The sequence below is a fragment of the Hydra vulgaris genome, chromosome 03 (assembly GCF_038396675.1).
Source record: "Hydra vulgaris chromosome 03, alternate assembly HydraT2T_AEP".
NCBI lineage: Eukaryota > Metazoa > Cnidaria > Hydrozoa > Anthoathecata > Hydridae > Hydra > Hydra vulgaris.
Window position 1 is genome coordinate 35,324,087 of NC_088922.1, and position 12,773 is coordinate 35,336,859.

At 25.3% G+C, this 12,773-nt stretch overlaps 2 protein-coding genes across 3 annotated transcripts in view; both read right to left on the reverse strand.

Moving 5' to 3' along the window:
* LOC100200897 (uncharacterized) overlaps nt 1-10,150 on the reverse strand; it is a 100,246-nt gene extending 90,096 nt beyond the window's left edge. For both annotated transcript variants that reach the window (XM_065793033.1, XM_065793028.1), the window contains exon 1: nt 10,109-10,150. The gene's annotated coding sequence lies outside the window, so the exon portion shown is untranslated. The remainder of the gene's footprint in view (nt 1-10,108) is intronic.
* LOC100214080 (tRNA (34-2'-O)-methyltransferase regulator WDR6) overlaps nt 1-11,645 on the reverse strand; it is a 42,642-nt gene extending 30,997 nt beyond the window's left edge. The window contains exons 1-11 of the mRNA XM_065793034.1: nt 11,078-11,645; nt 7,208-7,277; nt 6,978-7,073; nt 3,798-3,885; nt 3,102-3,269; nt 2,053-2,197; nt 1,710-1,953; nt 1,521-1,622; nt 1,339-1,447; nt 1,105-1,250; nt 570-856 (exon numbers count right to left, since the gene is read on the reverse strand). Of these exons, the coding sequence (XP_065649106.1) occupies nt 570-856; nt 1,105-1,250; nt 1,339-1,447; nt 1,521-1,622; nt 1,710-1,953; nt 2,053-2,197; nt 3,102-3,269; nt 3,798-3,885; nt 6,978-7,073; nt 7,208-7,271 (1,449 nt within the window). The 5' untranslated portion in view covers nt 7,272-7,277; nt 11,078-11,645. The remainder of the gene's footprint in view (nt 1-569; nt 857-1,104; nt 1,251-1,338; nt 1,448-1,520; nt 1,623-1,709; nt 1,954-2,052; nt 2,198-3,101; nt 3,270-3,797; nt 3,886-6,977; nt 7,074-7,207; nt 7,278-11,077) is intronic.
* Nucleotides 11,646-12,773: the final 1,128 nt, after the last annotated feature.

Below are 12,773 nucleotides of genomic sequence, written 5' to 3' on the forward strand. Positions count from 1 at the left end.
GAACACCAAATGCGATTTAAGCAAATTAATTAAAAAATATTGGTAAATTTTAAGTTGTGCTGTTTATGCTTTTGCATGCACTATTGTGTAATGTATAATATTTATTTACTTTGTCATATCTGTTGTTGATATGATCTTGATACATCCTGGATATAAATATGACTCAAATATAACCATGATTTATAATTTTGTAATATAATACATGATTTTTATTAAAAGTATACTTTTTTTTTTCATTTTTTAATTTCCTTGAAACAATATTACTAAACAAACAAATTTTCAGAAAACCTATCTTTTTTATTGTTATTATTTTCAATTTTTTAAACAAGATCAATTAACTGATTTTTTACTTTAGTTTAAAACTATAAATATTATAGTTAGAAAATAATAAAGTTTTGAAAAATGACATGTTAAATATACAAAAGTACTTTAAAAAGTTTTTTTAATTTTAAACTAAAGCTTAAAATTGTGTTATATATAACTTAACAAAACAAAACTTTTAAAAAGAAATCTTACTATAAAACCCATTTCTTAATATGATGAATAAAAAAAAATTGAAGAAAAATTACATGATAATTAGTATTATAAAGGTGAATGGAGCCACGTCGATCACCACAGATAAGATACATATTTTGTAAATGTTCCATAATTAATGCAGTAGTTACCCATCTTTGTCGTGAATATGGAATAACAAATTTGTAATGAGGTTTTAAAGAAGATAAGGAGAGTGAGTATAACACTGTTTCACCTTCTGGTCCACAAACTAATAAAAAAGTTTCTTTTGCAACTTTAAGCCAAAGCAGGTTGTATACTTTTCCATCAAATGCTGATATTTCAATAGGAGGATAACAATTGTCTAAGAATATAATAACTTCAAATCTTCATAACATAATAGTTGGTACAGTTAGTATGCATATATATATATATATATATATATATATATATATATATATATATATATATATATATATATATATTGATATATATAATTTAGATCAGCATTTGCTGACTTTTTTTTGTTTACTTCTTTTACTAATTTTAACTTATAAAAGTCTTTAATAAAATTTTTTCATTCTTATCAACTTTTATAATCATACTTTTTACCTAAAAATAAGACCTTTATAACTCCATACAAATTACCAGCGGCAACCATTTGGTCAAGCAAAGCTACGCAACTGTACGAACAATATCTTTTATCTGTATCAATAAGAATCCATTCATGTAGAGGTTGTATGTATTTGTAGAACTTCCTCAAAATTAAGTTAAATGTTTTTAATAATTTCCTTGCAACATTTTATAAAAGAAAATTTTAATTACTCTCACAATATATAAACATACCCTTGATTAGTTAATATTAGACAACAAGTTTCATCGAGTATTTTCACATGACGAGGAAAATCATTATCTTCAGAACAGTTCAAAGTTGGCAATTCAATCAAGTTTTTTTCTGGAAGATTTAAAATTATGCCATTATCAAACTTTATAGAATTTATTGAAGAAAAAAGTTTATAAAATAATACTTAGCAAAGGCTCATGTTGCAAACATAGCATTCTGATGGACCCATCTCCCCCTCCAGTAATAACCAATCCAGGAGAAACAGATAGGCTCCAAATACTTTTTCCTAAATAATTTTTTAGATTTAATAGAACTGTATGTCTTAAAAAAAAATGTAACACAAAATCATTTATTTGTTTTTCATTATCTATACCTTTATGAATGTTTAGCTTCTTTTCAATTAGACCTTCTTTATTCCACAAGAGACAAACAGCATCTTCACCAATACTAACAATATTATCTAAAAGATACTGTGCATCCCATACACGAGCTGAGTGGCCATACATAATTCTTAAACAATTCTGATTTTCAATATTCCAGAGCCGTATGCTTCGATCATCTGATACTGATAAAAGTTGTTTTTTATTTTCATGAAAGCGAACACGAAATATAACACCCTAAAATAAAAAACAACAACAATAAACTATTTGTTTAATAACCATTTCATTGTTAAAAACTTTACTAAAGAGAGATCTATATAATTTACTTTTCTTTACCTCATGTCCTGAAAACGTTTTGTAAGTGTCCTCATAATAATGATCATCCAGATTATGTTTAACTTTCCATACTAAAACATTGTTAAAAACTGTACCAACACCTACATAAATTTCATAGTCTATCTCTGAAAATGTTGCTGAGTATCTAATGGTATGTGTTAATTAAACTTTTGAAATAAAAGTTATTAATTTAACCTAAAATAATTATTTAGTTATGTAATTTGCAGCATTTCAAAAAAAAAATATTCATTTATTAACAAACTTTATTACAAGAAAAGAGTCATCAAAGTGAAAAGTGACCAAAGTGAAAAGTGATCATAGTGAAAAGTGATCATAGTGAAAAGTGATCATAGTGAAAAGTGATCAAAGTGAAAAGTGATCAAAATGAAAAGTGATCAGAGTGAAAAGTGATCAAAGTAAAAAGTGATCATAGTGAAAAGTGATCATAGTGAAAAGTGATCAAAGTGAAAAGTGATCATAGTGAAAAGTGATCAAAGTGAAAAGTGATCATAGTGAAAAGTGATCATAGTGAAAAGTGATCATAGTGAAAAATGATCATAGTGAAAAGTGATCATAGTGAAAAGTGATCAAAGTGAAAAGTGATCAAAATGAAAAGTGATCAAAGTGAAAAGTGATCATAGTGAAAAGTGATCATAGTGAAAAGTGATCAAAGTGAAAAGTGATCAAAATGAAAAGTGATCAAAGTGAAAAGTGATCATAGTGAAAAGTGATCAAAGTGAAAAGTGATCATAGTGAAAAGTGATCATAGTGAAAAGTGATCATAGTGAAAAGTTAAGTAAAAAGTCATTAAAGTAAAATGTCAATAAAGTAAAGAGTCATACAAGTGGTCTCAAAGTCAAGTCATGAAAATGAAGAGTCAACAAAAAAAAAAAAAAAAAGTAATTAAAAAAGAGTCATTAATGTTAAAAAGATATGAAAAAAAATTTCAATTAAAGATAAAATTAAGATATTTGAAAGCCCACAATAAAAACTACAAAAAAACTTAGCTGCATAGACCAATTATTTTATATAAAAAGATAAAAAGATACAAAATGCATTGCTCAGAACAACTTGAAACTAATTTAGTTGTATTTGATTCGAAACTCCATAGAAGAACAGTGTTATGAGCAGATATTAATAAAATCTGGTTTTGTGTTACCCAAAAACCATCCCACATCCAAGCATTGAAATACTTTTCCAAGCTTTGTAAAGTAACACTAAAAAAAAGTTACTGGATAATTTTAAAAATGTTACTTAAACAATATATAATATTATATATATATATATATATATATATATATATATATATATATATATATATATATATATATATATATATATATATATTATTGTAACAAATAATCGTTGAACTTAACAACTTAAATCCTGAAAAACTCCTCACCATAATTTTATTCATTTTATAAACAATCCATACAAATAAACCCTTTTCCACCACAAGATTTTTTGAAATCTTTATAAAATTCCATAAAAAATAAACCCTCTTAATTCTTAAGTTATTTTTAAAAATATCCACACAATCAAATAAAATAAGTAAAATATACTATTCAAAATTGAGACCAAAACGAATGCGGTAGCCATATTTAAAACTTTGAAACAAAACATTAAGTAGACACTAAGTAGTTCAGTTAAATAGTAATTGTAATAATAATAAAAATAATAATAATAATTACAAATTACAGTATAACTCTAATAATTTTATTTAATATATAACATAAAAAACATACATTAAACCATTGTTGTTTTCAAGAATCAAAAAACATATTGAACTTTTGCCAGCAAGAGCAACAAAGCAGTTTTCCAAATGTTGACTTTCTAAAAAATGAAAAACTTTAACTAAGCATAAACAAAGTCAACTAAGCATCAACAATGTCAACTAAGCCTCAACAATGTCAACTAAGCCTCAACAATGTCAACTAAGCATCAAAAATGTTGATTGAAATTTCAACTTTGCATCAACAATGTCAAATAAAATTTCAACTAATCAACTATGTCAAATAAAATTGTTGCAAACTCATTACTGAAATATGAAAACCAAATATTAATTTGTAGAATTTTTAAAACAATACACAAATTAGTATTCAAAATTAAATGTATTTAAAAATATAAAACAAAATACACAAAATTGTAAAATGTAACATGAATAATAGCTATAACGAAAAAAAAAAAAAATTCAACTTGTTCTAACAACAACAACAAAAAATGTTTTAACTTTTCTTTCTATTATTTTCCAAATGTTTATCTTGTTTCTTATTTTATTTGTTAAAACTATAGAATTTACAAACTTTTAAAATTTGAATGTTAAACTTTGAAACAATTTTTGCAATTAAAAAAGAGTCAATTCATGCCAAATGCTTAAATATTTTAGAGTTTCATGGATCATGCCAGATTTTGATGAAATTGGTTGTTTATATTGATGCAAAAAGGAAATCAAAACAAATCAAAAAATAATTTGCAAATATATAAATTTGATTTTTGATCAGAAATATATGTTAAGTTAGCAATTTAAGAAGTGACAAGATATGTTTTTTTTTTAGTTTTTACTGATAAGATGCAATAAAATAAAAAACTCGGAAGTCTTGAAAATTATGTTAGCTAAAACTTAAAAATTTATCTTTACATCAAACTACCTACAACCTAAGATCAACACTACTTTTAATAATTTTTTTTCAGTTGCAAGATCAAGATATTGAAATTAGCACAAAATTTATCAATATAATAAAAATAAAATATTAGAGTAATAGAGTAAATCAAGTACATCAGTACTTGAGTTTGTGTTATATGTATTGTAATACTATATATATATATATATATATATATATATATATATTATATATATATATATATATATATATATATATATATATATATATATATATATATATATATATATATATATATATATATATATATTTGTTTGATAAATCGGAATTGATTTCTAAATGCAGGCATGAAAATAAGTTTTTCCTAAAAAACTATAGAAATAAGTGAGCTCAAAAAATAATTATATTAAATTCCCTTTTTCAAAATATTTAAAAAAAAAAAAGCAGAAGTAAAAAATTCTAAAGAATACTTTTTATAATAGTGTCCACAAAAAAGTAAAAATGTATAGACATTTATACTAAGGAACATACATTACAGGAAATCATAAATGCTAAGACATTTATGATTTCCTGTAATTTAATTTTTGGTATAAATTAAAGTTTTATTTATTTGAACATTCATTTCTGATGAGTCTTAATTGATAAAACAGTGTAAAATGAAAAAAGTTTGATAAATGATTTTCTACTTTATTATAGAGCACTTTGTTTTGTAGAATCTGTTTCGTAGAATCGTTTTGAAAAAAATTTTATCTGATATAATCTAAAATTATATAAGATAAAATATATTTTATAATCAGTACTAGAACGAATCATAAATTAAGCTTGAATTAAACTAACCCCTGTCTGAGGCATGAAGTGTCTTTATGTGCACATTAAACATATGCATATAAAAAATATTATGTCATTGACTTTATAAGAACATTTAAATAGTAAAAAGATATAAAAAATATATATATATAAAATAGTAAAATTTATAACTAGCTTATAATGTAAAAATAAAAAGTAAGACTTTTATTATAATATTCACTCCAACCCCTCATCTATTTCCCAACTATTTAAAACGTATTATGATTTTCTTCAGATATTTCCACAATGTTGCTCAAAAATCATTTTACATCAAAAATACATGCTTCACAAACATGGTGAAAGAGAAGCAAATAGCATTGAATGGATCTGCTGTATAGTCCAAATAAATCACCAAGAGTTCAGCTTTTTGAAACATTCAATTCATAACTTTAACATGTATATGAAAGATCTTAGAGTAAAGGACTGGCCTTATAATGAAAAATTGTTTTTAATTTCAACAAGCACTTGAAGTAAGGAAATGGGCAACAATGCTTGGAGAGAAAAACTTTTCCTTGTGAAGACTATTTAGAAATATATATATATATATATATATATATATATATATATATATATATATATATATATATATATATATATATATATATATATATATTTTCAGTGGACATATTAAAAGAGGTTTCCATATTTGTATACTGGTTCTTATCATTAACTGCAAGATACCAAAAGCCATTTATTATCCAAAATATTTCTATTTCTTTTATCTGATGAGAAAGTTTAAAGCAATTGAAGGTTCAGAAGAAACTATCAAGTTTAGCATTTTTCATTGGCAAAAAGTCATATTAACTTTTTCATCTGTTGCAGGAAGTCTGCTAACATTTTAAGGTGGATTTCCCTGATTTTCCCATGATATTTCCCTAATCCACTACTTGTTTTTCAAATTTAATCTTAAGTTACCCAAATTCAACTTCAGCAAAATTTGGATTCTTTTATAAAAATGCTTTTTAATTGTAAAAATATTAACAATAATAAAACCAATATCAATAAATGATCCTAAATTCTTATTTTTTGGTTTACAATGTTTTTAGATGCAATCTCATCGATGGTAAAAAGCTCCATAAGAAATTGAAAAAAAAGACTGCCCTAGTCTGTCATATATAAAAACTTTTGTTAATTTATAAATTGCTAAATTTCAATATTGAACCATTAACCAGATTTAGATTTACAAATGATTACTTAAGTTTTTTAGGCTGCCAATATGGATAAAATGTGACATTAATAAGTTTAATGTCAATGTTTTACAAAAGAAAATCTAGTGTTGTTCATAATAAAAAAATTAAAAGATTTTGGAAAAAAAAAATTTTTTTAAATATAGAACTTTAAAGTATGAACAAAACCTGTTTTTTCTACTGAATTTTTCATTTTTTTAGAAAAATTAAAAATGAAAAGTGATTAAATAATTAAAAAAAAGAAGCAGAAAACACACTACAAAAAACTTACGACAAAATTTATAAATTCTAGATTTGCTAAGTAACTTTATGGAATAAATTTTCTCATTTGTTCTTCTGGAATAGATTATAAGCATTGATCCTTGACCTACAAAAAAACCAAACAAACATTTAAAATTAATAAACTAATGCTATATTAATTCTACAATATTATTTTAACAACAAACCTGCTACATGAATTCATTTTTAACTAATATTTTTAACTTTAACTTTTAACATTACCTGACAAAATTAAATCTTTGTACAAATGTAAAGCAGTAACAGGACATTTTAAAGTAGATTCCATTTATCGCTAAAAATCAAATAATCAAATAAAATCATCGCTAAAAATCAAATATATATATAATAAATAAAATAATTTTAGTTTTTGCTTCTGTAGAAAGTTTAAATTTCCAAAATATTCAAATTTAAGAAAACCATTTTCAAAAGAAGTTGTCTTAATTAGTTTTTAATAACTAATTTTTTGTAAGCATTACAATATTTGTATTACTAATAATGTTTGGATATATAATACTTTATATATATATATTATGTTATACAATATTAGGAATATTGTATAACTAATACTATTGTTTACTATATATTAATATAACTGCTTTGCTCATTATTAAGCTTTTTTTTAATGCATTTATTTCTAAACTTTTTCTGAATTAGGGATCGTCCATAAATTACGTAACGCAAACTTTCACAATAAACAAAACAAAAAAAGATCAGTTTTCCCTCGCAGAGTCTTAATCTAAATCAAAATAGCCCATTAAGTTTAATGAAAATTTATATCTTCTACTTCTGTTTTTTAATTATATATCGCATTGCGTAATTTATGGACAATACCTTATCTACATTTTCTACTTAATTTGTTATACTACTTAACTGTATATATAATAATTGATTATGGTCCACTTTACAACCCCACTCTTCCAATATCTTCTCATTTTATTTATTCTTACTCATTTTCTTTCCCACTTATTCATCAATTTTCTCTCCTTATTTTTTTTTTTAATCCTTCTTACTGGACATATTACTGGAAATTATATTACCTCTTGAAAAAAAAAGTTAATTCTCTACATCTTTAATTAGAAATTAATTAAAATTTATTGTGTAAATCTTTCTAAGCCATGAATGCTGAAATGGTAATTAATATGGCTGTAAAGTTTCCATGAGGCATTTGTTATAATTCTGTATCAAGTAATCAAAAGCTATACAATATGAGTCTTGCAAATAAGTGGATCCACATAAGAAGCTACAACTCTTTAATAACTAGCTATTGGTACTGTTCCTTTTGGTTAAAAAATACTCTACCCTTTTCATCTCTGACAGATAATGATTTAAAGGTCAATATAAATAATGCAACCAACTTTTCAAATAATTTATTTTATAAAACACCATTTAACTTGAAAAATCTTTTTTTTTAAATTAAATAAACTTAATAATGATAATATAAATTATAATTGTCAAAAACCATGATACATATTAGTGTAAACTCAAAAACCTTTTTGTATGCAAATATATCATCCTTGATATATTATTGAGGACCTTGACAACAAACCAAATATCATTGCTATATCTGAAACTTGCCTAAATCACGATAAAACACTTAGAACTTTGTTACCAAATATATTAACATTGTTTGTTCTGTAGCAGACTCCAATCAGTAGATTGTCATTTTGTAAACCAGTTATGCTACACTATATATTCTCAGGATAGTTAGACTTAGGCTGATCATGCCTAAAAAGTATGTAATTAGCTAATTCATGTTTAGAGTCCAATACACTTTCTGTAGACCAACTTGCAGTTATCCCAATATTATCTGGTTGTAAAGTACACACAGTTGCTTGGAATTCACTCATTTTATTAATCAAACTTCTTGCATTCAGGTACAAACATACTAACAATGATTCATGAATACAATCTGATAACAGGGCTTCATTATTTTGGTCAATTTTATTTGTTCAAACTCTATGAATTATATATTTCCCCAATATTTCTTTAGCCTTATGATTTTCATTTGTTCTGGTCTGTCTCTTAACACATGTATCCATTCCCTAAAATTTCTTTTGCTGTTTTTCCTTCGCCTCAGCAACAAGAATTATGAGATCTTCTCTTACTTTTATTATCAAACCATGAGCCACTTTGATTGACTTATACTTAGTATCTGCATTTTTAATTTTACTTAAATTCTCTATCACAAGGTTTTTTTGATATTGATTTCCTAGTTTTACTAATATTGGTCTTGAATGATCTCTAACGCATTATCATCTTTTTTACCAAGCTGGATCACTTTAATTATATCTTCTTTAACAATATCTGAACTAATTACACTAAAATTTTCAAGGCAAAGTTTCTTGTCTTCTTGGTATCGTTCATCAGCTGAGGTGCTGTTACTTTCTGGTACTCTAAATAGTATTATGTTGTTTCTACAAATTTCCTCATTCTGTATTTCATCAGCTTTCTTTTGAACTTGTAGTAGAACATTTTGCATCTAGTCAACAACTATTGCTCTGATCTTTAGTTCATTATCTAGCTGCTGAGAAATAACTTCAGACCATTTTTTCTCTTGATACTTGATGCTTTTGTCAATTTGAATGTCTGTTTTTTGGAATATTTTAGAGTTTAATTCTTTTTGAATGTAGTTTATTTTTTTATCAAATGTTTCTAGTTGAATAGAAACTTCTAGAAAACATTTATCATCTGTCTCCTTTTATTCCTTCTTCCATATGTTTGATAAGTGATAGCTCAAAACCTTCAACTTTGTCTTGTAATTTTCATAATTAGTTTATCTGCATCAGAGTTAGAACCTTTACAGAATCAATGCGTCTGGTCATTCAAACTAATAACTTCATAGAACTTATTTGTTATCCCTACACACTTACAGTGTTGCCACTTTTCGCAGATTTCACACTGTATAGCGTCTTTGCTACCTACATTCTTGTCACAAACACCACACTCATTTTTTCTCGCAAAAACTTTGTCTTTATCTTTAACTTCACTTATTGAAGCTTTAAGGATTTTTTTAGCAGTCACCATTTCCACTTTTTTGATTTCACAATCCTTAATGACAGGAAGGATACCACCTTTTAAAATAGTGGATTACCTCCTTTTTGTGAACTTTCTCAATATGTTAGCTTTTTACACAGGGACTAAAAAGTTTCGATATGTGTTTTTTTCAGCTATAACTGAAACCATACAAAATGTATCATTTTGCTGATGGCAACAAAATCAAATACATCCTTAAATGTCAAAAAAACTGAATTAAACTCTTTAAACCTCAGAAAAAAAAAATTAAAAAGAGTTTATTCTTGATAAAAATATTAATGAACGTAAAAGAGTTTATTCTTGATAAAAATATTAATGAACTCTTTGCAATGCAACTGTTTTCTTTTAGTTAATCTCTTTGGTTAAGTTTTTATATATATATTTCTTTATTTCTTCTTAAATATTTGTAGCAGATAAAAAAACTCAGCACTTCCTTAATTTAAATGCTGCCATGCTTCTGAACTCTTATTTTTATTATTTCATGATTAACTTTGCTCCTGCTCCTTTCCTCTTTTTTCTCTTGTAATTTTATGGTAATTATTTTTGCTATTAGTACTATTGTTATTATCATCATTTTTATTTTTTTAATTACTATTTACAATATCACTATTAACTACAATGCCTTTATTTTATTAATATAAAAAAATCATTTTTAAAATATACATATATACTGTTTCATTTTACTGCTATCATTATTATTATTATTACTATTATTGTTATTATTTATTATTATTATTGTTTTACAATAATTGTTTATCATTTTAGGTATGTGTATATATATATATATATATATATATATATATATATATATATATATATATATATATATATATATATATATAAAACTCATAAGTGAAATACAAATGAATACACTAGCATTCACTCTAAATACATTGTAAGAAGATCAATAATCATTGTTTTTCTGAACTTAATAAAAAATATTTTGTAAACTTAATTAAAAAAAAGATCTTTCAGTAATAACTCAAGAAATGTAGTTGTTGTTCAAATGTTAATACTTTATATATGGTGAATACTGATCTTTAAATTAACCTAACTTACATTTACTTTTTTGTTTTAAAAACTTCTTGTACAAAAGCAATGGAACTTTGAATTTTTTCTTTGGCATTAGGAACTTCTTGAAAATTTTGTTCAGCATACACCCCTGTAAGTGTACCTGCTAGAAGGCCAAGAATAAAACGCTTGCTTATATGTGACACTAGTACACCAGCAAGAAATCCTTTAAGAAAAGATATTGGAGTAGGCTGTTTTTTTTTGTCTACATCAGACATTATTCAATATTTACGTTATTTTAATTTTTGGTTTAGAAGATTTTATCTTGAAACCAACTGCGATCATAAAAATAAAATGCGACACTCTAGAAAAAAATTTCTTTTTACAATAAAGACGGTTAATTGATTGACGGAAGATAGCAGATTGACGCAAGCAAAAAAATCTCGAGCGTGAGAGAAAACTCAATACAGTTGATAGCATCAATATTGGGGTCACCTTCTATTCTTAATAGTTAACGATAGCACAGTGTATCGCTTCATACAAGCTAGGTGGACGAAAATATATTGCATTTGTTATTTCATTCCTAAGAATGTAGTTAACAATATTTTGGTGTTTTAATGATTAGTTATGTAGTAGGGTAGCCTGGGGAGGCATGAAGGGCAATTATCCCGCGCGTTTAAGCTTAAAGGGGCGCCAAAAAGTCAATTTTACTATAAAAAGTTTTTTTTTTAATTTTGTTGTAAAAAAGGCGATATTTTAATTACTTTTAAGTTTTTAAAAATTTTTGTCTTAAAAAGATAATTAAGTAATAAAAATAAATACTAAATTTTAACACATAAATAATGTAATAAAATTTTGCCAAAAAATAAAAATATACTCTCTACAAATATACAAAATATAAAAATATACTCACTACACTACGTAAAATAAAAAAATATTTTATTAATAACTAAATATTATCGGATGAATCATTGTTATTTTCACTACCCGATGAATCGAACTCTAAATAATCTTCATCGTCACTCAATTCTATTTTCAACAAGCTGTGGTGGTATTATAGGTGGGATAATTAAATTCAAAACTTCCAACGGTAGTTTACCAGTTTTCTTACTTGATAATTCTCTGTGTGAGTTGATGACAGGATCTGATGTTACCAAAAGCATATTGAGCAAATCTATATTTGTGCAAATACGTGAATTTTTTCTTGTATGGTGTTCGCGGAATCGACGAAAATCTTTCTTACGAGCTTCTTGAGACTCTTCTGACAGTTGTCCTATTGGAAGAAGGCATGTTTTTATAACATCCGTGCTATGTACAAGTATTTTGTGCACAGTAACAGGCATATAGTACCACGTATACAGATTAATATAAAGAGTTTTGGTTTCAGAACAAAGCTTTTCAAATTCATAATAGTTAATATCATAGCCAGAGGAAAGTGTTCTTAATAAAATACTGAAATTTTCAACGAAATTTATGTCTAAACCCGTAAACTCGCCACTCAACTCTGGCTTCATAAAAAACCTGCGAGCTGTGTTTCCATCATTTGTATTCCCAAAGCCAGGTTTTGTTTTATCTACAATAAAGCCCATACGCTTTTTAAATTTTTGTTTGATATCTTCTGAACGTTTTTGGACACTAGATTTATCTTCATCGCTTCTAACTTGCCACTTTTTTATATCTAAACGATAGCTAATGTGTAGCAAGCACTCAAAAAAAAGGAATCCACGCATGCAAAGTAGAAAGA